This window comes from Primulina tabacum, chromosome 2 (assembly GCF_025594145.1).
Source record: "Primulina tabacum isolate GXHZ01 chromosome 2, ASM2559414v2, whole genome shotgun sequence".
Classification (NCBI taxonomy): Eukaryota; Viridiplantae; Streptophyta; class Magnoliopsida; order Lamiales; family Gesneriaceae; genus Primulina; species Primulina tabacum.
The window spans coordinates 4,924,353-4,950,930 of NC_134551.1; the positions used below are offsets into that span (position 1 = coordinate 4,924,353).

Consider the following 26,578-nt stretch of genomic DNA (forward strand, 5'->3'; position numbering starts at 1 on the left):
GTAATGACATAATTTAATTTTTTAAAGCCCTAAATTTCTTTCGATTTTCATGGCTCAATTTGATTATTCAACCCCATTATTGAACCCTAAATTATTTACAAAAGTCAAAATCAGTTACATACTCCTAAAAAATCTATAAATAAGGGAAAATTCTCATTCTCTATGTCGGGCAAACCCCTCTACATACAAGCTAGCTGGAGTACCAGTTTACGATTACTTTGATCCGTTTACAAGCACGTAGAGTAGTCCAGATAATTACATTTTTTGGCTAATTCACTACCCACATAGGTAATTTCATCATCTACTCAATATATGACACATGTGCTGAGTAATAAATCATGATCACTCATCCATCATCATGATTGAATGAGTGATCGTGATTTATCCATTGAATGCATGCATCATATGCTAAATGGATAAAGACAATACCCATGTGAATAACATGGACAAAATTGACCTCTTATATGTAATCAAATGTCGGAGGTTAAGATTCAACGTATTGCTGTTAACTAATTATTTAAATGCAATATTAAGCATAGATATTCGAACTAATTAGCGACGTTTGATTGGAGATCAAACAAGTTAAATTTATTTGAAATTTTTTTTCTTGTGGTGTTTCTTTCCATTTCCACTAATTTTTGGAAGGAAAAGTTTTTCATGATGGGATTTTCTTTTCCTTTCTTAAAAAATCTCCCAAACAACACTATTTTAAAATCTTCCTTTTAAATTTTAGCTTTTCCTTCCTATTTATTTCTCCCAAACAAATCCTAAAATAATCCCCCACCCCTTTAAATTTCACCCCTATTCACGTAAATACAGGAAACACCATCCAACCAAGAAATCCATCACCATTCCTGCGAAACAACCCACATCTCACAGCTTACCATTCTATTAACTGGTTTGCACCACCGCAACTTGGAATATCTTGATCTCAGATATCAAGAATTTGCAGTATAAAAATGGATGATACCGTAAAGTTGAGTATAAATCAGTCACTTCTTCATGCACATGCAGTACTCATTTGTGTTGAGTTGATACAATGTCGCAGTGTAATAACGATGGAAGTGGAGAGAGCAGTGTAAACATTTATCAGCCATCTGAGGGCGGAGCTGCTGCATCTTCCGGCAGGCACCCGGCTTACCGCGGGGTGAGGCGGAGGAAGAGTAATGGGAAATGGGTTTCTGAAATAAGGAAGCCGAGGTCGCCGAATAGGATTTGGCTGGGCACATTTCCTACGGCTGAGATGGCAGCGGTTGCCTATGATGTGGCGGCGCTGGCTCTGAAGGGGAAGGAAACCGAGCTGAATTTCCCCAATTCATATTCTTCTTTACCTGTTCCTGCTTCACTGTCGCCGCGGGACATTCAAGCAGCCGCTGCCAGTGCGGCAGCAGCCGCAGGGGCAGCCGTGGATGCATTAAGTGGAGACCGGTATGGGGGGATTCATGAAAGCCCGGTTCTGCGCCCCCAAAACTTGGGATTCGATGATCATTTTGTTGATGAAGATTTGATTTTTGACATGCCTAAGGTTTTGGAAAATATGGCACAAGGGATGATGATAAGTCCTCCACGAATTGGCTTTGGTGATGATGAAGAAAATATGCATGAAAATTCACAAGATGAAAGCACCCTTTGGAGTTTCCATGAAATTAACAAGTAATAGGTATTTCGAATTTTTGTTATACTATACAATGTTGGTTAAATGTCTCATGTGGCAAACATTTGATTAATATCACACATAGTGATTAAAAATATTAAGAAATTGTAATTGAACTAGCTATAATCGTGTTTTACTCCAATATTCCGTCATCGAAAAAGAGTGTCGAACGGAAAATAGGAGGTTATGTGAGTGTCCTAATCAAATGAAGTGTGTTAAATTTGAGGTGTGTGGTTTGTAATACATTTGTACTTCAATTAGTCAAGATTGATATTAAAAAAAGTTATGTTTTACACCGTTTTTCATTAATTATGTTTGAAGTAAAGTTTCAAAACATTCAACTATGACATCCAAAAGATAAATATTTGAAATGCTGTGTAATGTGCTTTGAAAATAATGATGATTGATAAATAAAATGAAATGAAAGGTTTGGTGGAGAATGGCTGCCGGGTAAGTAATTAGGGGTTTAGTCATAACATAGGAATCATTGGTCCCTTTGAATTTTAGGGTTTCGACACACTGTTTCATTGAATTTGTGCTTAGAATGATGAGTAGCGCAAAGCATGGGCCCAATATTTTCACATCACAGGATTTCATTAATTCAAAAACATCCTCTCCTCGCAGTAAATGGCATACAGTGTATACTCATTCTTGGTTGATATGTCATAATTAATACCTTGTTTCCATACATGATAAATTAGTGAAACTCAAGAACTAATCTAGTAAGAACACTTTGTTATGTTAGACGATTTATCACATTCAAAGCATATCGAATCGCGCCTAATTTCTATTCCAAATCAACCGTTGTCTCCTGTGTCCAAGACATTTTTTTTAAAAAATTAAAATTTTTCATCTATAATACATTATATTGTTACTTTTTTACAATTAGGCAAACCTTAAGCACTATGGGGACTTTGTATTTTTAAAATAATATTTTCAGACCAATTTGCAGAACGATATGTATTCATACTAATTTAGACTGGCGTAGCAGATCAATTTAATTGGAAAACTTTGTTGTTTGTCGGTCTCATCTTGTATCAGCATAGTTGATCAGCACATATTTGATTTATCTTGATGGTTTTACAGCAATAGTCTTGTCGGTTTAGTTAAATAAGCTTTCTGCATTTATGAATTTTAACTAAACCAGATTGGTTTAGTCTAATCATTAAAACTTATATTCAAATTTTTATCTCAACATTTAGTATTTATAAGTGAAACTAATACTTGTTAGGTTGATATTATTTATGTAGTTGGCCAAAAAAAAAAAAAATCAAAATTAGATTTATTCTTTTATTGAAGGCTTTACATGAAATAAACTGAAACTCAAATGCAAATGATTCCGACTTTAGTAAAAGATATGCAACGTGGGAAAAAAAATAGAAAAAATAAATGAACGGCAAAATTAATAAAAGAACATGAAAATTTCACTAATAATCACTAATTTTCCTCCTTGACAACTCCTACTCCTGCAATGTTCACGGCCTTCACTTTGAACCGCTCAAGCTTAGGCTCTTCCATTCCTCCCTGATTTGATGACAAAATATCACCGATATCTATACCTCTCTCCGAATTTTTAGGATCATTTGAGGCTTGCGAATGAGATCTTGATGAGTTTTGGAACAAATCCGAAACTACGCTTCCCTTGAAATCATGCAATATTTCTCTGAATTTTCTGTCAATCGTCCCATTCTTTCTGAATTTGAAATGCAGTTTCTTGCCTTGCTCGTCGACTTTCTCATGAAATCTTCTCAAGATTTTCGACGACTTGCCTTCATCATGTTCATTGTCTACATATATGTTGTTTTCTTCTTCTGATTCGTATTCCGGATACTCTTCGTGATCAATAAATGTATGGTTTTCGTCTTCCATTGATTCGATACTTGCATCGTGTGCATGGAAAGACCTGCAGGGTTGAGCAAATGGGTGTGATATTGAACTGCGAAATTCACTCGTTGCCATGTTTTGGTTTGTGTATAAGGATCGATGGGGAGGCCCTTTGATTTGGTCTGAAAAATGAATGAGTTCTTTTTTTTTTGGGTTTTGTTTTGAGTTTGGTGAGTGGAAATTGATTCAAATGAAGTGGGAGGTTTCCATATTTATAACCAGTTTTGGTCAATGGTGATTTGTTGACTAGTCAATGAGGGAAGATCTTTGGCTATTAATTAATGGAATGGTTGAAGGCTTGAAGCCTCCAAGTTCCAATTTCCCACGTGGTTTCTTTTAGCTTGCCTCTGTTTTTTACATGTTTTATTTGACTGTACATTTTAATTTTTTTAATGAAGGATGGCTGTATTTTTTATTCTTAATGTTACCGATAAAGTTATGTTCGATAATTTTTTAGAACTTAATAGATATTTGAAGTAACTTAATTCCTTTTACATCTTATTTTAAATATTAAATTTTCGAATAAAATGTCCTCGCGGGAAGAAAAGTTTTAAGAAGAAAGTTGTGCAAAATCAAATATGTATTTTTTTTAAAAAAAAGGAAGGTAGCACCAACCTTCTTGTTTTTTATTTAAAGGTCAACTACATGCAAATAATGAATCTATTATCCCCTTGGAGACTATTTTAATGTTTGGGAAGACTTCAATTTTGAAACCATCTAAACCTTTCAAAAACATAGATTTGTCCAATTGAGAATATCGCCCTCAATTAAATCCATTGTGATAATCCACTGATCGCAATGGACCACATATATTGTTTCTACGAAGTTCCACAACAACAAAAACACAAAATTTTTATTGAGATGATTTACGAGCTAATTTTGTGAGACAGATCTCCTATTTGAGTCATCCATTAAAAAAATATTACTTATTATTGTAAATATGGATATAATTGACTCATTTAAAAAATAAAGATCCGTAAAATCGTCTAATAAGAGACATACTTCTTATGCATGGTTGAATACATAATGTAAATACTGTTGAAACATTTCATGTTCACAATCTTGATTTTGATGTTAACAAAACTTGTTATTTTGTTACTAATGATTTATAGTAGAACGCAGGATACTATAACTGATCATACGCCGAACTGATCAGTTATCTCGCCTAACTGAAGCTTTCGAGAACTGCCAACTGATTGCCGAAGCTGAATCAAGTTCAACTGATGTATCGAAAACAGTTCAACCGATTGATCAGTTGTTAGGTAATTCTGCAGAAGACCGACCTTCAGAAGCCCGGCCAGCTGATAAAGTGCTTAACTGATGGAAAGTCCAACTGACAAGTTCAACTGAACCAGCGTAACCAGTTAAGCTGACGAGCCAACGGAATTTACTATACCAGTTCAAGACCAGTTCAAAGCATCGGTCAGGAATCTATCAGTACGGAAAACACGACAAGCTTATTCAATGGAATCCAGCTGTGTGCACTGTGTAAAATAGATGTACTATCAGTTGTACAATTAATGTACGTTGCAGCAAAGATTAAAGCCGAGAGATTCCTGGAGACTTGTCGGAAAATTCGAGACACAAAGTTCTAGGAACGAATTCAAGCTACCACGGATAAAATTATTGAGTCTCACTGTACGATCAGTTTCCTGCCTATATATAAAAAATCAGTGGAGACGAAAAGAGAGAGAGAGGAAAAACAAGAAGAGAAAGCATATCAAGAACACATCAATTCAAGTGAGAAAAGGGCATGCTTAATGCTTATCAGCTTTGAAGAAGCAATCAGCCCAGAGAGACATTTCAACGTGTTATCAGCTTAGTTTAGAAGCTCATTTTTTTCAGTTTGTGGGAACACCTTTCTGGTGTATTCCTTGTTCAGTTTCCACACACACACACACACATTCACGCACTCTCAAATATTGTCTTGCACAAAGACGTTAAACTTGTGTATGTAGTCTTTGACACACAGACGTTAAACAAGTGTTGGCTGAAAGGTGCTGCCTTCAGTCTGGGCTAGGAGTTCAGTTGAAGCAATAGTGTAAGTTTTAAGCTGAGTGGGTTTGTACAAGTAGTTGTATAAATCAAAGTCTTCTAGTGGATCCTATCCGAGGTGGTAGAAGGGGTGACGTAGGAGCAGTTGAAGTCTCTGAATAACCATAAACATATCTTGTGTATTTGACTGATTAACTGTTGTTTTCAAACTGACTTGATCAGTTAGATCATCTGTCAGTTCAGTTTTTACCATAACTGAACTGACATATGCGGCAACTGATTTTTTGTTTTTCAGTTATTCAGTTTACATAAGTTAAAATTTTTTCTAATATAACATGTTTCATCACGAAAGATTACTTCGAGTTTCTTCTTCTTGGTTTTTAAACCAAACTCGATTTAATTCATCGGTATTAACATTCTTAGAACACGGGCTATTGTAGCTCATTGGAGAATATAGTGTTTGAAAGCATCTTTGAATGTGCTAGCACACGATCCTTCAAATACCATCAGTCTAATTTAGTGGGCAAAAGCTAAATTAAAACAATTAACATATATTGCTGAAAGCTTGTCTCCGTGATGTAACGATCAAAATTTCCGACCAACCAAGAATTGTTTGTACCAAAACCAAATAATACATTCAATTTTCATGATCTTAAACGGTGGATATTGGGAGGATACGTACTTAGTAACGCAATAAATCCTAAGCTACTAGTTGTGGTACACGGTTCTTAACAAATATTAGACCTTATCGAACTAAGAATTTTTCCACACAATTTCCATATCCAACTTATACATTAAAAAAAAGAATTGCTGCTATATTCCTTTCTTTGGAAAAAAACCAAGAATAAATACAAAAATTCCACAGCAAAAAAAGAAAAAAGAAAATAAGAAAATCAAGATCAGTACAAACTCAAAACATCGTTGGAGGATCATGGATGAGAATATGACATAATAGTAAAAGTTGTCTGAACCACAGTAAGAATTAGCAAAACAAGAGCAGCCAAAGCCGAGATGAAAGACCAAGGAGTCTTGAAATAAGTATACTTGAAGCTCGCCCAATGCACATGCCAATGGTTCTTATAGTAGTTATTCACTTCATTAAACAATCCGGACAAATAACACATATCGATATCGAACGCCACATCTTTCCCAAGATTGTTGATGAATCTAGCCAATTCTGCATCCGTCCCGAAATAATTTTCGATGATGTTCCGATCGGATAAATATTCTACATCCGCTGCCGTATTGATCAAACAATCGAGCAACGTAGCGTAGGTGGTCATGTGCTTGGAGCATGCCCTGTGGCATTGTTCATATGCCACACAGTTTTGCAGAAACGCGCTCATAAAGTCGTCAATCGAGATTGTTGGCATTTCGATGACTCCGCGACTAAATTTGATGGCTAAAAAGCTTTCTTCCTTTCCGGGTTTTAGCTGGATTCCGGCACGGCGGAGCTTGGAAATACAGTGGATTACATGTGTGTTCGTGTGAGCGTTTTGACTAGGTTCCTGGTACCCGTTGGGGATGAAACTTGACCTCAGGAAATCTAGAACATGTTTCGCCATTAGACCCTCGAATTTCTCCAAGGAATCATCGGATCTTTGAAACGCGTTGTCAAAGAATCTCAGGGTAAGATTTCGTAAAGAGGGACCCGATTCTTCGGTGGGTAATCTTGTGAGATCAAACAAGCACTCAAGAACGAAAAATGGGATCTGATTTTCGAGTCTGATCAAATCCCTCAAGAAAAATGAGTAAACCCACGATAAAGAAAGCAAAGGATCGTCGGATTCAAACGCAATAACCCCACCAAACTTCCTGAAAAGCTCGATCATAAAACAACCATCAAGAACCAACATTTCCACAAATTCATCACTGTTAAAATTTATCTCTGCAGAATAGCACTCTCTGGCCCTGATTTCAATTGGGTAAACGGCTTTCAAGTAATCATCCAAGATCAAACCTTTACTCTTCGTGCGATTCAACAGAGTTCCCAAGAATCTCCACTTGTGTTCCTCGATCATTTTGAGGCGCGAATCGGCATGATGGTAGGGGCCAATCGAAACCACGTGGGGATGGTAGCTGCGGCCGTTGACATCGATTAGGCTTTGGGGGACTTTGAAAATGCAACAGGAGTTCCGGCCGGCGGATCGGCTGAGGATCCGTGGGGTCTCGGCGAGTTTTTGGTGCATCAGAGCTAAACGACTTTGGTTCAATTCCCATACTTCAATGGGATGTTCTGTGTTTTGTTTTAAATTTGTACCCATAGATTTTGATGAACTCGATGGTCAGGACCGTAGGAGAAAAGATACAAGTGTAGCTATGATTTCGTGCAAAACCGAGATTCCCCAGCTTAAGTTGAGTTTTTGGGCATTAACATATTCTTGAAAATATGTCACTTTTACATCTTTTGCATCTTCAAACAAATTTTTTCACGAAGAAGGAAAATAATCAAGATTGTACCGTCATTGGGATTTACTTTGTAATCATGGGATGTGTTGGCAAAATAACAAATGGCTTAGCCGAGAGTTTCGAGGTCTTTGCTTCTGATCTAGCCTTGTGTGAAACTTCTATTGGATGCTTTTAACTTTACATACTAAGATTAATCATTATTAATGTAATTATGGAGTTTAAAGCAAGGTTTTGGCTTTGAAGTGATATATTTTTTATAGTAGTTTGTCCAATAAATAAACTGCTTATTGTATTAACGAAAACATTTCAGATTATTAAACAAAATCAAATACTAACCTAATTCTCAAGTTCAAGTTTCACAATGATTTATATTATATATCCCGACTTCATAAAATATGTAAAAGTTGCATCTTGATAGACATGATGCATGCACTCAAATAAATAATTGTTAAGTTGGGTTAGTTTGGCATGTACCAACTAATCCATTGGGGCAGCTAAGCCGCCGCAGCTCAAAGTTGGACTTGGAAGGAAGCATGTAATACGAATATAAGAGAGAACACCTTTCAAAAAAATTTGGTCTTTTTCTCTTGTCTAAATTACGAAACTGTTAAAATATAAACCTTGTTTACTATCTATATTACTATATAATTAAAGTTGATGGCCCTATATTCTATACGAGTTTCTTTTGTCAGTTCAATGTATCACCGATAGAAATTTCTTATGCGATTTTCAATACTTATTTTTAAAAATTGTGAATAAAAATAAGATAAGATGAGATATATATTGGATGTGATGAATCATATTGTCACGCCTCGAGTTAGAGCCCGCGACTGTACAATAGTTTTCTATAGTAACTACTTCGTATTCGTCTTCGGAAACGATTAACTCAAGTTGCTATAAAAGTCCATTGTAGTCCATTATAAATTCATTTAAATCTTTAATTTTTACCATTTGAGACAAGATGTATCACATATATAGTTTTGATATGTTGTTCACTCATCATACTCACTAATAAGATAACATATATATATATATAGTTTTGATATGTTGTTCACTGATATACTTACCAATAAGATAACACTTATCTATTGGATGTGAACATCCAATAGATAAATGTAATTACACAAAAGTGTACATGATTTCATAACTATATTTACATAAATCTATAAATGGTAGACATTCTCTCTAAAAACCCCAATTAAAAAGCCCCATAATTTTTATGCAAGCTATTAAGTGAGTGAATGGACCTAAGCTCAATATGTGATTACATATTGGTCCAATAACTAATGGGCCATCATATATTTACACTGCGTGTTATGAAAAACATTATAGAGGTGTTTGTTAAAAAAGAAAATGGACCAGACCCATTCTTGCAAATCTTCCGAGATTGTTAAATAAAAGGTAAAATTGCAATAATTAAGTTGGTTTATTTTTTGTTTTAGTTTTGTAATTTTTAATTTTGTAACTTTCATTTTTTTTTGTTTATTTGTTGTACTAGTCATTTACTCATTTTTAAATCCAACTCTTTTTTTGCATCAAGCCAATATCCAAAAATATTATTTATTTTGCATCGGTGTGCTCTTACTTGTTCATGGTGTGAAAATAAAACTATATTATATAGATTAAAATCTATCTGAACAAAAACTAAAGAAAACAACGAGCTTTTATCATCTCATTTTGAAATATTTGACGTTGTTTTGTTTTACTTTCCCATTTATTTTTGTTTATATTTATTTAATGTGTGTATTTTAAGCTCAGTTCTTGTTCCAAAACCTTTGTAAGAGAGCATAAATAATAAATAAGTAACCTCGACGAGTTTAGTTGTTTCTAGTAAAAAAAATGATTAAAAAAAACAAGTTATTAGATCACAACCGAACTTTTATAAATTACATCAGACAAATCCAAAACAGTTTACACGAGTAAAATTATAATTTTTCATTCTACGAAATCTGGAACTTAATTTTTGGTAATTTTTACGTGGGCCATATGCTAAATTTTTTTTACGGAACAACATATATTTTTAAAATAAATAAATTATCTTCGTTCATAATTACTTAAATTTAACTGTAATATATTTTAGAAAATTCATCTCTAAACTCCTTAATTTAATATAATATCTAGATTTTGTACATAAAAAATTACGTGATATTAAAAAAAAAAAACTATTACATACCAAAAAAAATCTGATTTATATTGCACACAAATGTGTGCATAAATAATATGACAAAAAAAAAATAAGCATTAAATTAATTCTTAAAGCAAATGTACTAATGTGGTTCAACTTTTATAGAGTGGATGCGATAAAATTATCCATATCACATGTTAACAACTTAATTCTAACTGTAAACCAACTTTTTGTTTAAATACGATAATAATCATTTGTGCCACCGAATTCGTTCGGAACCGACCGTAGGAATATTATTTCAATTAAATATTGTTTTATTTGGTGTGGGCCTAATTATTGAATGTGGGTTCAAAATTTATTCTTGAATTTTGTTACATGTAAGCCCAGCTTAATAAATCTTACCAGTGGATTATTTTTTTTAAAAAAAATTTGTTTCAATTTGGTCAATGATTTAAAAACTATTTCATCAATTAGTTTACAGATGTTATTTTAACTTATTTTGAAGTAAAAATAAAAATTGACAGAAGGATTTTCAAATCCAAGACTTGAATATGAATTATTTGTTTGATTCCTTTCCAGATTCAACGAGTTTCATCAACCAAGAAAAAAATATTAAAGCCAAAATTGAAAATTAATCAAACTCAATCTATTTATAAAATCACAAAAAGTATCAGTTTTCTTCTTCTTCTTTTATCCAAGTTTAATTATGTTTTCCAAATAATAATGAAGGCAAAAACTTGTGCGAGACTGTCTCACGAGTCGTATTTTGTGAGACAGATATCTTATTTGAGTCATCCATGAAAAAGTATTACTTATTATTCTAAGAGTATTATATTTATTTTGAATATCGGTAGGGTTGACTCGTCTCACAGATAAAGATTTGTGAGACCATCTCACAAGAGACCTACTCAATAACTAAAAATGGTTGACTAAATTAACTCAAATGGATGGGTTGGGCCATCTATTTGGTAGTTGAGCCTTATCAATCTTCTTCGCTTTCAATGATATAAATATACATTTTTTATGACGTACATATCGCAACAAATCTTACCCAAATATTAATCACACGTCATTTAAATAGTTTATAAATATAAAAATTCATATAATCTTCGAAAAAATAATCGCTTTAAGTAATATTTAAACTTGGATTCGTTTTAACTTTGGAAAAAAGCGTGGAATAATTAATGTCGAAAATTTCAGCAACTTACCCTAACTTTTAAACTTCTTTATTCCATATATGCGCAACAATGGATGTTACTTTTTATCTACTTCCGGGCATCTTTCAAAAATTAATTTTTTAAGAAATCTTTTTTTATATTGGCGACCCTTTGATTCTTAATATTTTATATTAATAACTAACATACTTTATTAAAAAATTAAATCGGAAGATATTTGATAGTAAGAATTATTAATTTGCATGTACAAACCCATACAGATAATTTAATTAATAGATAAAAAGGGTGAAAAATAAATTTTATATGAAATTTGTAATAAGGAACATCATTTTTCCCTATCCCCTGAAAATTATATTGGAATTCGGAAAATAGCAAACACGAGTGTACAAGGAATCATGTGCAATCATGATCCATGCAAAACAATTCTCCATGCAATTCTTCCACAAGCATTCCAAATAATTCAAGCTCGAACTCGGCTGCGATCTCTTTCACCACTTCCTGAGACCCATTCCATCCATCAAAATCCATCTTGAAATCCAGATCAATCATCCTATCAATGGTATCGAACTCTACTTCTTTCCATGAACCCAACCGATTGAAAATTCTACCGAAAACGACTTCTTTATTACCCCTTAAAGCTATTTTTCCTTTTTCCTCGACTATCGGTTGAGTGGCAAGGTTCTTCAGGTTTATCGACATCAAGAAGGTGTCGTTCCTTGACAAGGGTTCGTCGTCTTGGTCGGGTTCTGTTATTGTTTCTTGGTCGAATTCTTCGTCAGAACTGTCGAGCATCTTTCTCTCTAGTTCTACTGGATCCAATTCTGCAAGTTTTTCAAATCTTCTGAGCCTGTATAGTAGCTGCTGTTTTGCTCCTACATGATCAATCACAAAAAAAGGTAAAAACGATTGCTGTTTTTTTTTAATATAGAAAATATTATGCATATGATATATAAATTTGAAACTTATTTCTTCTAAAGCTAAACTCTAAACTCTGCCACGATCCCAAAAAAAATTACATATACACGTACATAATTGCCGTATATACATATACATACATGTACACACAATACATCGATATGCATATACATATATATGTATGTATATCGTATACAGTGTTACATTAAAAAGACATCAACACAATAACAGAAGGTATAATTATCCTTGTCGATTTCCCAATTCAGTAATGGCGAAAGGACCCTAGCATTTATCACGCGGGGGGTTATTCATGTACATCTTCTATTTACTATCTTGCGAGGACAAAAACGTGTCACGTGTGACTGAGAACTGATGTCGCGTTACAGCAGTTGTATTAAAAGCGCATGTCTGTTTCTGATCCCGTTTAGTTGGACTTTAGAAAAACAGTCAAAATCAGATGAAGATGAATAATTTTGACCGTGTATGTTAATATTTAAAATTTTAGTACATGCTTATGTTATGTAACAGAATAATAAAAATAAATAAAAAAAAAGTTTGTAAAATATGGCTTACTTTGAACATTTGCGTAACTCCCATCGAGATCATGATAATCTTCTTCGGATTCTTCTCCGGTTTCATGGCCATCCTCGTCCTCGAACGGGGGATCCAATATCGATACCGGACTACAATATTTTTTATCTTCATCGGCTTCGTCTTTCAGACTTTTGGTTTTATGATTTTCTTTTTCCTATTGAAATAAATGAAAAGTTATTATGATTATTGGCATATTCTATCGATGACGATAGCATTGTCATAATTGATGATACAGATCAAGTTAATTTGAAATAAAGCTACCCAAATTAAAACTAAAAATTTTGCAATATACAATATTTTCCCTAGACATTTACCTAGTATTTTCCATGATAATGAAGTGGGAATTAAACCCTGAATGTCGACATTTGGAGTGCGACTACTCATACATATAAAATTAATAATTATGCATATTGAATGTGGGAAGTTATACGATTGGTCAAATATTAAAACAAAATTAAGATTTGTCGTTTAGTTTTGGGAGACAAAACCAATTTTTTTTAAAAAAAGATTTGATATCGAAAGTACATAAATGTATATTCAAAGAGATAAAATGATTATTCAAAACTCCAAAAAATTGGACTGTCGATAACGTTAGAACAACATTCAAGGGTATAGTGATCATTTTATTTCGACATTCCGTCTCCAATTCAGACCTTACCGACAGTACTAATTAAACAAGTCAAATGTACGAAAAGTTTTCATTATTAGTTTTAACAAATTCTGGACAAATTATTACATACAAATATATGTATATATGTATATATATGCCAGCTTTGTATGTAATAAAAATGGACGATCAAAATATTTAATCTGTACATATAATTAGTCTCTATTTTAAACTTAAAAATGCTGACCTTCATGTATGTATACACAAATTAAAATTAATCATTTTCAAGAATAATGATTATTCCTTTCATAATGAATCATTTTCAAGAATAATAGTAAATTATTAAAATAATTAATAATAATAATAATAAAATGTTCTGGAAAAAGAAGTGAATAAAGAAAAAGTGCAAACCTGTGTTGCGGGCAGACGGGGAGAAGCCGCAGGCGAGCAGAACTCCGGCTTCTGGACGCCGGCGCTTCCTGAACACGACGGGCTTCGGCGCAGAGAAAATCTGAAAGGGCTTTCGCAAAATAGCAAGTCTTCGGAGATAAAATCATTTTCCACTATCTCTTCCAAGCTACGATACCTGCAACTACTGGTTGAGGCCTCCAATTCAGTCGCACGGTAATCGCAGGAGCACGAAATCCTCACATTTTCTTCAGTTATTCCCTCCAATTCTTCCTGGTAATTCGTCGAAATTTGGGTTTCGTTATTCCCAATAGCACGCTTTTTATTCTTGCTCCGATCCTTGAGTCTTTTGAACAAGGAACCAAACAGCCCAAACCCAGCTTTGTTGGTTTTCGACTGCCGCTGCTTCTGAATCCTCACCGCAGCTTCGACAAGCATAGCGGCGGTTCTGGACGGGACATGGAGGAACACGGTGGCGCCTCCGCATGGAGACTTACAAGGGCTCTTGAGCGGAGACGGAAAGGGGGATCTTCTCAAGTCCGGCGAGTTCTGAAACGACAGGAAACAAGCATGCTTGCATAAACTCCCGGGTTTCGTAAAACAAGTGGGAGCTGATTCAATGGGTTTCTGCTTTTTGATCTGTAACATGGTTTTCTGAGTTGGGTTCTTCAACTGGGATCTCCTCTCCGCGATGTAATTCTTCAAGCGAAATGGCTCCTGATTCTCTTTCAGCACTTCATGCAGCAACTGCTTATGATCAGCCATTACAGACAATTTTGACTAAAAAGGCCGGTTTGATGAAAGACAAACGATTACAGAAGGTGAAGAAGAAGTGCTAGGAATTGGGGGTTTTATAAATGGTGTTGGATTTGAAAAGATGGATATAGAAACCTCGACCTGAGAGGGATTTGAAAAGTGGGGCGAGTGAGATTGAAGAAACAGAATTTTGGCGTAATGGCGAGGGGACAGAAATAGAGAGAGAAATCGGAAGATTTTGCTGATTCAAAGATCGAGGCAAGGTCGTGTGATAATTTACACGTAAATTTAATTTTCAATCTAAATATTTTAATTCCAACACACAATTTGTCACCCTTGTTTAAATAATAATATTATTAATTGATTCCAAGGATTATTCAAATATTTTAGATAAAATAAAGCAATTTTAATTCCACCAAGTTCCAGAATTAACTTAAATAAAAATAGGTGCAAACGAAGCAAAATTTGTGGAAATAATATTTCATTTCTTGGTTATTATTGGCAGGGCCTTTTGGTTTATTTTTAATATACAAATGTTTCTAAATGATGACCTACTTTATAAGTGTTGGGTCGATTTTAACACGTGGAAGGAACCAATTTCATTATTTCTCTGCACTGTATTTTAATTTTAAAAAAATGAAATGATAATTAAAAGTTTGTCAAAAATCATTCTTCTTTTTCATGAATCTAAATTCAGTGAGCCTGAGACTGATCAGTTTTACGAGAAGTTAGATTCCAAGTTGCTTATCATTGCTGAATTGACTAAATCTGTATACTAAGTACAAATAATAATTGATCAAAATTATTTTACAAATATTTCTCATTAATTACAAATTAATATGACACTTAATAAATGTATAACGAACTTTTAAAAGCCACAGTACCAAGCGGAGCAGGCGAGAATGCTTAAATCACGAATTAAATTTAAAAGTGGTTGAAGCAGCAATTGCAGCACTATCTTTAAAAGTGGTTGAAGCAGCAAATCTTCTGCGCCTGAGACTCCTGATCAGTAGCCATCTACCCTTTTCTCATTTACCTTATTTTCTTAACAAAAACATGATAAAAAATCACGCGAGAAAAATATTATTTTTTATTGTGAATATCTGTAGGATTTAACCGTCTCACAGATAAAGATTAATGAGACCGTCTCACAAGATACCAACTCTAAAAACAAACAATAACAATACAAATGAGAACTGTTAAATAATTTCATCTTAATTAAGTGATATTAATTTATCTTCATTATATTTGTTGTAAAGACCGTCAGAATGATCACGATCTGGAGTTGGGTGTTTGTATTATTTAACGAAATATTTGGATTAATAGATTTTAAGTCGTGAATTTCAAATCAATTCATTTGTTTGCATAAATTTATATTGCTTCAATTTTAAATTCATTATGTAGATAGTGATAATCGCAAATACAACAACAACAAAAATTTCATCTTAATTAAGTGATATTAATTAATAATAAAAAATGTAATTACAACAATAAATTTTTATCGAGTCAACATTTTTCAAATATATGACAGTCTACCAATCATCACGTGGTCATTGTAGCCATTATCACAATGACAAAAGATATCATACCTAAATTATCATGTAACAAGTCATAAATGCTACATCTATTTTCAGAGTTGGTTCGTACTATTAAAGAAAGGTTGATCTTTTGGGAAATTTTTTTTTTAAAAAAAGATAATGATTACAAAAACAATTAAATGAATTTGGAATATTTCTTTATAAAAAATATAACATTTTTATATTTTCTTTGGTAGAACTCTCTTTTCCTAACACGCTAAATTCGGTCCCCTTATTTCGATACATCCATTCTAGTTCAAAAATATTGGTTATTTCATTTTGTTATCTTTTCTATGGAGTAATTCTGAAATTTTCGACAATTCGAATCGGTCGGTGACGGAACAAGGCGTCTCCATAGCTCAATTCTCAAACCTTGAGTTTCCCTATTATAGAGCATATGGACAATAGGTAGAATACACTAGAGTTGAAAGCCCCCATGGAGGAAGCAGTACGAGTGCTGCTGCAGCGTTATGAAATACAAAACCAAAACGCATGCGTGAAAAGGCCACTTTATACACCAAATCATATGCAAATGGGATTGTACCCTTTTTCTTTATGTCTAATCCATTCCCAATCTTTGGTACCCAAAAACTAACTTTAATTCAAAAAAAATTTACTTCTTTCTCTTTTAACGTACAACTTCATGAGATATATCTTGTGCATGATTCGAATACCATCACTTGAAAAAAGTGAAGTGGTGTCCCACCATTTTATTTTAACCTATGGTGCCTTTCAATTGGAGCGTATAAGAACTTCCTTGGTAAAAAAATATATATATATATATATATATATAGTTTTATGGTACGAATAGGAAATTTTTTATTTATTTGGTTGCACGATAGACTTTATTTTTAAGAATTTGAGTTTTTCTATTTTTGTCTATAGCGTGTGACTTTTATTCTGAAGTGCAAGATGCAAACAATTGGCAATATTTATATGGTTCTCTTGTATGGTTTTGGTTTTAAAAATTTTTGTATCTGATACCCTCATGAGGATACGGGTCATGGATCGACCCGGGATATTAAGTGGATAGTCCAGAACAAAGCCAATGTGCCGGGTATACCCGGGCACTACGCCAGTACCCGGGCTCTCAAGCCAGTACCCGGGCTCTCAAGCAAACACCAGGGTACCCTACTACCCGGGCCACCTCGAGAATTACATCACACTCTGGTGATACCCTCATGAGGATACGGGTCATGGATCGACCCGAAATATTAAGTGGATAGTCCAGAACAAAGTCAATGTGTCGCATATACCCGGGCACTACGCCAGTACCCGGGCTCTCAAGCAAACACTCGGGTACCCTACTACCTGGGCCACCTCGAGAATTGCATCACACTCGAGTGTGATTGGTACAAGCCGTCTAATCTGTCAGTATCACTTGGGCTTGGAGTGTCCTAGAAGTCATCAGAAGCTACAAGTATGGGCAGCCGACTTGCCATACTTAGTATGTGACACGAGAATCAAGGTACCTACCCCGTTTTTCTACTATAAATAGCATGTATTAATGTCATTTATAGATTCTGAAATCTTTGAGCTTTCAAGCACTTACATATTTCCTCTCAAATATTGCTTTTGTTCATCTGAAAACTTGTTGACTTTAGCATTGGAGTGGCTACGCTAGACACCTCTCCGGCGCCCATTCACGAGTTCCTTTCTTAGTTGCAGGTGTTGCTGCAGCCACTATCTTTACTCAAATTCTCAAACACTAAAAATTATTAATTCGATCAGTTGGAACTTCTTACCCAACTCATCAATTTCAACGGGATTGCATCAGTATCAATTTTGAATAATGTGGCCTGGGAATTTATATCGGTTTAATTTTTGTTTTAAAGTGTTAAATTATGTAATTTTTCACTGTTTCTCTTGTTATTTATAAGATGCCAGCCTCTAAGTAATCCAGAATTTTGATTTATATAAGTTGTCCTTTTTCTTTTTGGATTTGATTTGACAAATTTTCAAATTTTGATATCAATAAAATATTTTTCTAATTTATATTTGGACGCTTATTTATAATTATTTATAAGTTGGGCTTGAGAGAATAACAGTGGAGCAATAGGAGAAGACGTTTAAATAATGTTCAAGTCGTTTCTTCCAAAATTGTAAAAATGAGCAGTGATAATATAATTTGATTTTCTAGTATAAATTGTATGGTCTTTTTACTAAAAGTTTGTCACTGATGAATTGTTTTTATGATTAAGGTTATCTTTCGAATTTACAATATAACATTTTGGACTCAAATAATGAAAATTAAATTAATTTTTTTTTGCGTTTTTATATTTTAAATATGTTTTTTTAAATTGAATTCATGAACTTCTTATTGATTTAAGTCTCAAGTACAAGGGATTTAAAGAAAAATTCCCTCCCTATCATTGAATAGGATTTGGAGCTAAATAATAAAATTTAGCTATGCTATGTGCGCAACCATATTCGTCTTACATCGAACATAGGTCAGCTTCATGTTTCCGATGTCATCCGGTAGCTTTAAAACTTCAAAATCACTTCTTCCAATATGACTCGGGTTTTCACTTAGGTTGGGGACTACTTGAACCGCCAACAGAGAACCTCGGTTTCATCACTTGTTCTAATGATATGTCATATCCAGTATTGACCGAGTTCTTCATCTTAGCCTGTATCTACATCTAACCTCCAGTTTTCAGGTTCGATCGCTAGCATGTACTTCAGTAATTTTAAATTAATTATTTAGAAAGAAGTACAAAATAAGTATATTTATAGCTATAGGGAAGAAAGTTAATAAGCCATCTTTACACATATCACATATCGTTTTTGTGCGAATGATGAGAAATTGATTGATTACACAACTTTATTTTGTCTAATATTTGATTCAAGTTATACAAAAGATTAAAATCATATACTAATCTTATTCAAATATATCGATTTTTTTCATTTTTATATTATGTATCATTCATCATCTCATTTACGAACCAAACATTGTTTTTACATACTAATTTTACCATGAAATATAATATCTATCATAGATAATAGCAAAAAAGAAAACGAAAAGAAAAACCATAATTCATTATTAAAAAAATTGTTTGGAATAATTTAACGTATATTAGTTAAAAAAACATACTAACTTTACTATAGTGAAGTATATATAAAATTGTCATTGGATCTAAACATCGATCGAATACTAACTCAAAAACAAATACTAACATGGCTTCACGGGATGGGGTCAATAAATCTAAATGTTTTATGTACAATTGCTGTTTTATTAAAGTAAAATTTGAATTTTATTTCTATATTTTAATTATTCAATACGCGACGTATGAGTATTTATATGTATGCTTTAAATTTTAATTTTAGATCTATTTTTTCCATCTCCGATTTAAGTCAAATCACATTTTATACCCTTTTTTTGGGAAAACAAAAAATAGGACATAAAAAGCACGTAAATTTTTTTTTTCAAAAAAAAAAGGATTTATATCATAAAATATAATATAAAAAGCATTAATCCTCCAAAAAATTCGAATGATTTTTTATTTTCAATTTTATTTTAAAACACACAGAAAATGGGTGGAAGCAGTTAAGAACGAGTTCAAAGACAGCTGTGAGAAACATAATGAAACAAAGTTTGTCTTGTCAGAAAGTTTATTCATTTATTTAATTGTGGAGACACTGTTAAATTTAATTTATTATTATTTTAATTTGAATCGCACAAAGATAATTAATCAGGTGAAATGAGCGAATTTGTGCATAGATTATTTATTTAATCTGAAAATTAAAATTATTTATCTCTTAATTAAAAACTTAAAGCGACAGTTAGCATAATTTGATATATTTAATGATTCCCGACACATTTGTCTACTTAAAGACTCCATCGTAAGTCCATGCTAATTAGTAATTACCTGTCCATTTGTAATTAACTAAACACGTTTACTCGAATTTTATCGCTTGTGGGATTTGTCCTAAGTGGCTATTTTTAAATTAAGAGAACTTAAATTTTTAAAAGAGTTAATTAATCTATTGATTAATTACACGATTTCTATGACCGGAAGAGTATCCAATGCTGAAGGCCTAAGTCACTTCACCTTCACCCCTCGTTATTTATTTAAATTTATTATTTTTGGAAATCAAGAAAATATTCGAGCACAACATTTAATGCATTCACCGTGGATTTAAAAACAAACTTTAGGAATTTCAAAAAACAACCTAGTATGCTAGGACCTTTTTCACGCTTAAAAAGAAGTTGAGACGAAGTTGTTAATAATAAATTACTTAGTGAAATAGGTCAAATAAATTTCTATCCAAGATTTAAAAGTTGGCATATTCTCATATAAAGGATCTCGGAAACCCCCCGAAGTAGGCTTTTAAGGACATCATGGGATATTCGAATTCAGTATTTGCATCGAATATTCAATCAAGCATGGCATTTTCTTCTGAAATATTAAAAAAAATTCGTTCGAACAATAATGATACAATGTTAATAACTTGAACAATATTAGTGTATTCTATGTTACATCGAGGGAATTAGGAACAATGTGCCATGACTTTTATTTAGCTGCAGGCCACACACATTTGCCACCCGGCTAATTTGTCCTTTTCCAACTTTATTTTATTGCATTTGAAATGAATCTGTCGGGCGTTGGGACATAATCGACAATCCATGCACGTTTCCTAAATCTTAGTCGCCACAAAATATAATTAATTCAAGGTAACCTGCTAATTTTTTCCTTAAAACTTTGAAAAATTCGCTATAGAGTTAGTTTTTTCAAATTTTAATTTATTAAATTTGCATCATCATCATGGTAATATTTGCAAGTAAATGTTTTGTAAGGTTCCATACAGCGAACAACTAAATCATACGATTGAGCCTTAAGTGAAAACTCCATGCAATCAAATAAAAACCAGTTTTGTACATATATATATTTATAAATTTACAAATTTTTTTTACATATTATTATATTGTACACAAATTTAGATGCTAGCTTCAATCAAAATTCGTCGACACACGGTCCAATGAGATACAAAAAGATTCACGAATTTGTATGCAAAAAAATATAATTTTTCGTGTAAAATAGTAATGTTGAATTAATACGTTGAACCAGATTCAAACAAAACAAAACAAAACAAAATGTATTTATATAGCAACCAGACGAATGGCTGTCCTTGGACAAACGACTAAAAGTCGCATGTTTAATTCATTGTCCGTTTCCCTATCGTGAGGAATTTTCGGTCCATGATAACATTAATTGGCAAATAAAATAAAATACTAAATTTTTTTGAATATAAGGTTAAACGCTTTTTAAATTGCGATGTAACAGAAAATGATAAAAACTTGTGAATTAGAGAGTAAGGTGACAGACAACCTTCACCTCAATTCTATTATTGTTATATGGTTAGATGTCAATGATTTGGTACCAAGATAAGAAATGATTTTTGAAACTTCGAGATAACTCAACTCCAAAAGTTATATATAAGGAGAGGATTGTCCAAGTTCATATATATAACTTATGACACAAACTTGTGTTAGACGGTCTCACGGATCGTATTTTGTGAGACGAATCTGATCTTATTTGGGTCATCCATGAAAAAATATTACCTTTTATGCCTAGGAGTATTATTTTTTATTGTGAATATCGGTAGGATTGACCCGTCTCACAGATAAAGATTCGTGAGACCGTCTCTACAAGAGATTTACTCGTAACGTATAAGGACTTAATCCAACATATATGGAACATCTAATACACTCCCTCTTGTCTTGATCTCTGATGTTTGAAGTTTACAAACATTATCGGGTGATCCTTAGTGCAGTCCAACATATAACGGTGGATCTTGACTCTGACACCATGTTAAAATTAAAACTTAAATCCAACTCAACCCTAAAAGCTAATTTACGAGGAAGATTTTCCAAATCGATATAAAATTCACAAAGATTTAATCCAGTCCATGTTAGACAATTAAAATATATCTTTGATTTATCTAATGTTTTGCTAGAATTCTCTAATAATTAGAGTTATATATCATTTGATTATCCATATATATTTTTATTTATTATCTCCATATAATATTTTTATTATTTTTAAATTTATAACTATAAAACTGAAAAAATACAGGTAAAACTATACAATTTGAAAATTTTTCCCTAGGACAAAAACAATATTTTCCACTAGGTAAAATATAATAATTTTATTATTTTCGCATTTTTTACTATAAAATAAACAAATTCTATAGATAAAAACGATAAAATTTTAAAAAATTTATGCCGAGCTAATACCTGGCTTTGCCCATATTGTAGTTTGCTTTCAAAGTGGGAAAGTGTAACCATAAGGTCTCATGTTTCAAATAATATTTCATTGGGATATCATGCATTAAACTTATATTTCCAATTAAATTTATTTATATAATTACTTTAATTAATTTAAATATTAAATTTTATTTAAAAAATTATAATTATCACTTAATTTAATGTAATAATACAACGTTACTATTAAAATATATTACGCGTATTACTACTATTAAGATAAAATAATTATATATAATTTTCATAGTTATTTAATTAAAATTTGATTTCTTTATTCAATTGAGTATAGAATTATTAAAAAAAATTTAATTATTTATGTGAGTATAGACAATTTTGTCATTTTTTATTTTTTATTCGACTAAATTCTGAGTTAGGATGCGTGTGCTACATATTTAGAATCAAATGGGGTTATTACCTCAAAAAACTCTCCATAAAATTATCACCAAACCCAGATTCAGTGAGGTGAAATTTGCAATTTCTCCTATTTGCTTTTATATGCCGAGTAAAAAAAAAAAATTCAATTTTCGATCCCTCGTTATTATAGCTAAGAAATTTATGGCATAAAAAAGGAAGACAAAATTGAATCAAGTGGCTCGTGAAGACAAATCACGATTGTGCGGAGTTTCTTCATCTCCATTGGAAGTTGAGGCACTTGATACCCAAAGCGAAAATCGAAACAAAAATCATCACAAAAACCAAATGCACCACACCAACAACGGGTAGAAAATCATGATCATAACCTAAGTTTTGTTTAAGGTACGCTTTGACTGTCACAACACCAGCTCCAGGCACTTCTATTCCAGATGTTAAGCCCCCAACTTGAGACGTAACGACCACGTATATCGTCCACTCCACCGGAGAACTGCTACATATAACATCTCTATAGCCACCTGCAAGAAAAACAAATTCAAACTGTAGTCTTTTATATCAAAGAGCCGAGCTTTAATCTTTTTCTTTTCAAAAGGATATGGATTATTTTCGGACCAGAATTTCCATGTCTTTATACTATAATCTCTAACTAAACTTAAGGGTGCGACTTAAATGTTTACCCTGCGTAGTAATATCAGGTTTTGAACAGCCTGCTGCCACATAAGACACTTCAGTTTTCTAAATTTCCAGTAAAAACTACCGAATACATTGTATAACTTGAATATGTAGATTGAATTTTCATGTTATTCTTGATACCTGTGAAAATGCACAAGGAAAAGACAGAATACATTCCAGCAGCACGTTCTCGATTAAAAAACCGTTCTCCCGACAGAAACAACGCTTTGCACAGAGTTGCTGTTGCTGGACGCCAGAAATAGAATAGCTGAATAGAAAGCACCCAAAAGATTTTGAAGATCTTGTAGTTTTCCTCTGTCAAAAACTGTTGCATTTAGACCGCCAGTAAAATGCAAGTTACGGCAACATATTGGAAAATTAAATGGCGAAACTTACGTCTACTGTCCCTTTTTCCAAACGACGGCACCAAATAGAATACAGATCATGACGGTCATGAAAACTCGGATTGCATTATATCGAGGATTCCTCCAATAAGAGCAGAACTGCTTCCAGAAACAAGCTTTGCACTGATCGAAAAATGGTTGAGAGTACTTCGTAGGGTAAAAAATGTCACGCCTCGGGACGGGAGGTTGGTTGACACCGGCGTTAGCTCTCAAATTTTCATTCGAAAACAACAAGTCTCAGAAATACAAAATTCAGATACCAGTCTTTTATTCATAATATTCATTGTCTGATACAGCTCAAAGAACAAGTGTTTTACAGCGGAAATGTAAAACCAAACATAACATCATTTTAACAGATACAGTGGAAACATAATTTAGAACAGTCTTCTTCACCAGCCCAGAATTGAGTCTGCTCTTCCTCTTCTAACAATTCTTCCTCGTTGTGATATTGTTGTCACTCAGTAAGCGGGGGCGGGAATAACTCCCAGTTTTCAAAACCATTTTTAAACAGAAACAGTAATACGAATGATATACAGAAATTCTCATTTTCAGAACAGAAATCAGTATTCAGAAATCAGTAATTAGTAATCAGGAAGTTATCAAGTAAGCACTGAGTACGTTCGTGAATTTCATGGCTAAACTGATATCAGTCCCCTATATGTTCTCTTCTCTAAGGGGTGAGGCCAGTAATCAGTAATGTTCAGAATATATATTCCTACCATTAGTTCACTAAGTTTCAGTGCTTCAAAAATCAGAGATCAGAAATACTTAAAACATGAATTATCAAACTGGTTTCAAGATATTTATACATAGCCCACTTACAGTAATTTGCTATAAGGTTTTGGTAGAAGTCTGGAATCTGCTTGTTCTTGCTACTGGTTTCTACTGTTCGAAAATAAGCACTCTCTTAGCTCGAAAATTCAAGTGATAACCTCAAGATTTGTGTAACACCAATTCAGAGGTTTGAGGGTCTTATTTATAGGTAAAATTCTGACTGTTAGCCTCCCCATTTAATGGCTATAATATGACATTAACAGCCTTTATTCCATGTTAAATGCTTCAGTTACAAGTCATAAGCTGAATTAGTAACTGTCTGCTGGAATCTCGCTCTTTTGGTGCTGGATTTTACCTGTTGTCTGTTGCGGGATTCTAATCTGCTGTAAAGATACCAGCTTCTGAATTAATAGCTTCTGCTGAAAATTTTGCATTGCTACTGAAATTTCGTTAGCTGCTGCAAAAATGCTAGCTAGTGCTGGAAATTCGGGTTCTCGCAGAAAAGATCCTTGGATCCCGGTGGAGGTGTGCTTAGTTCTTTTGTAAGTTCTTGTTTACTCGTGAAAACTTGTAATGCAATGGGAAATGAGATTCAGATTAGCTTACAACAATAAAATCAAGAAGTAAAGATTTCCTATTTGACTTACTGATAAAGGGAAGAATTTGCATAAATGCCAGCAAAATCCACTCCAAGTTGATTTTCTACTGCTGGGGTGCTGATATCCAACATCCAGGTGGCTGGATTATTCCCGTTCTTGATCTTAGGAACCCCGGGAAGTGCCTATTGAGTAAGATCAAAATGATGGTAATAATTACGAGAATACAAGGATGGTAATACCATGCTTGATTTCTGAGTGACAATACACTTCAAAATATTCTGAACTCGTAATTATTACCATCTCGTCCTCCACTCTTCATCAGAAGGAGCTGTACCAAATGCTCTGTTTATTGCTAAGACGCTCGATGGACAGGTAGAATGATACAAAAAAAAAGCATGAATATTTGATAATCTGTACTATACTTCATCAAAAGCTTCGAATATATCTATACTCTCGGTTGATGAATTATGCAGACAACGGTTCTGCCAGCATCCACCGTATTTCTCACAGCACGCATGACGGCATGACAATAGCGGCAGCTCTAACATCGAGACCAGATGTTGGTTCTTCCATGAAGATGATGGAGGGGTTTTCTAGCAACTCTACCGCGATGGTTAGCCTCTTTCTTTGTTCGGTTGGAAGGCCATCAATCCCAGGTTGCCCGACTAGCGAGTTTCTTATGGGATTAAGTTCCACCCGTTCCATTACTTCTTCCACAAACATCTTTAGTCCAGATGGTAAAGAAAAGGTATAATTTGTAAATCATATTTTATTCCATTGGAGTACAAAAAATCACAGAAATAAAGTTAATGAGACGGTACCTTTCGTTTTCGTTTCTTTATTTCTACTGGCAGCAAAATATAAATCTTGAAATAGATTCATGTCACAAGAAATGTACGTACCCTTAAACCATCATCAAGCTCCCCAGAAAGTGAGAGCAAGAATGTCGTTTTTCCGGCACCAGGAGGATCCAAAAACACTATACAGGATTGAAAGGAATTTTATTCCTTGATATATTTTCTTTTTTATCTTTAATATTTTGCCTTTTTAGACATGAGGATAATCTCGAAATTGATGATATGATCTCGTATAAATTCAATATGTGATATAAGACTATATTTGATATGACTCTTAATATCTTTAAGATATGATATCACAATATCTTTAAAATATTATCCTTGTTTTAAAAAGAGTTTGTTTCCTAATGAAATTGGTTTTTCTATGTTGAATAGGACTCAAAGGAGAAAAAACAAAAGAGAGGTGGACGATATAGAGCATAAAACTTTCGGAGAGACAGAGATGCATTTGTACGAAGAAAATATTTTCTGATTGAAGCAATCTCGCGTCGTTGATAAAGTGTTACTGTGAAGTGCTGACTATATCTGAAGACAAC

General features: G+C 33.2%; 3 protein-coding genes and 1 long non-coding RNA gene across 4 annotated transcripts; 1 reads left to right on the forward strand and 3 right to left on the reverse strand.

Annotated features, from left to right (window-relative positions):
• The first annotated feature begins 1,039 nt into the window (after positions 1-1,039).
• Positions 1,040-1,657, forward strand: LOC142537186 (ethylene-responsive transcription factor ERF024-like). Its single transcript, XM_075642743.1, has one exon. The coding sequence runs from the start codon at positions 1,040-1,042 to the stop codon at positions 1,655-1,657; it is 618 nt and encodes a 205-aa protein (XP_075498858.1).
• Positions 1,658-6,327: 4,670 nt separating this feature from the next.
• LOC142537317 (UPF0481 protein At3g47200) lies at positions 6,328-7,983 on the reverse strand. The gene has a single exon (XM_075642857.1). It carries the CDS (start codon positions 7,795-7,797, stop codon positions 6,463-6,465), a length of 1,335 nt encoding a protein of 444 aa, XP_075498972.1. The 5' UTR covers positions 7,798-7,983; the 3' UTR covers positions 6,328-6,462.
• A 3,543-nt stretch (positions 7,984-11,526) lies between these two features.
• On the reverse strand, positions 11,527-14,798 carry LOC142527082 (uncharacterized). The gene is made up of 3 exons (XM_075631802.1): positions 13,770-14,798; positions 12,731-12,905; positions 11,527-12,114 (listed from the first exon to the last, which is right to left on the reverse strand). The coding sequence occupies exons 1-3, from the start codon at positions 14,529-14,531 to the stop codon at positions 11,636-11,638; spliced, it is 1,416 nt and encodes a 471-aa protein (XP_075487917.1). The 5' UTR covers positions 14,532-14,798; the 3' UTR covers positions 11,527-11,635.
• An 8,078-nt stretch (positions 14,799-22,876) lies between these two features.
• On the reverse strand, positions 22,877-23,932 carry LOC142537318 (uncharacterized). Its single transcript, XR_012818520.1, has 3 exons — positions 23,805-23,932; positions 23,550-23,723; positions 22,877-23,254 (listed from the first exon to the last, which is right to left on the reverse strand). It is a non-coding gene; the product is annotated as an uncharacterized LOC142537318 (long non-coding RNA).
• Between the last annotated feature and the right edge of the window lie 2,646 nt (positions 23,933-26,578).

Coding starts and splice junctions, on each gene's coding strand:
- LOC142537186 (XM_075642743.1), top strand. CDS start 1,040: ATGTCGCAGTGTAATAACGATGGAAGTGGAGAGAGCAGTGTAAACATT.
- LOC142537317 (XM_075642857.1), bottom strand. CDS start 7,797: ATGGGTACAAATTTAAAACAAAACACAGAACATCCCATTGAAGTATGG.
- LOC142527082 (XM_075631802.1), bottom strand. CDS start 14,531: ATGGCTGATCATAAGCAGTTGCTGCATGAAGTGCTGAAAGAGAATCAG. Junction 12,906..13,769: donor CCCGTCTGCCCGCAACACAG/GTTTGCACTTTT, acceptor TTATTTCAATAG/GAAAAAGAAAATCATAAAAC. Junction 12,115..12,730: donor GAGTTACGCAAATGTTCAAA/GTAAGCCATATT, acceptor TTGATCATGTAG/GAGCAAAACAGCAGCTACTA.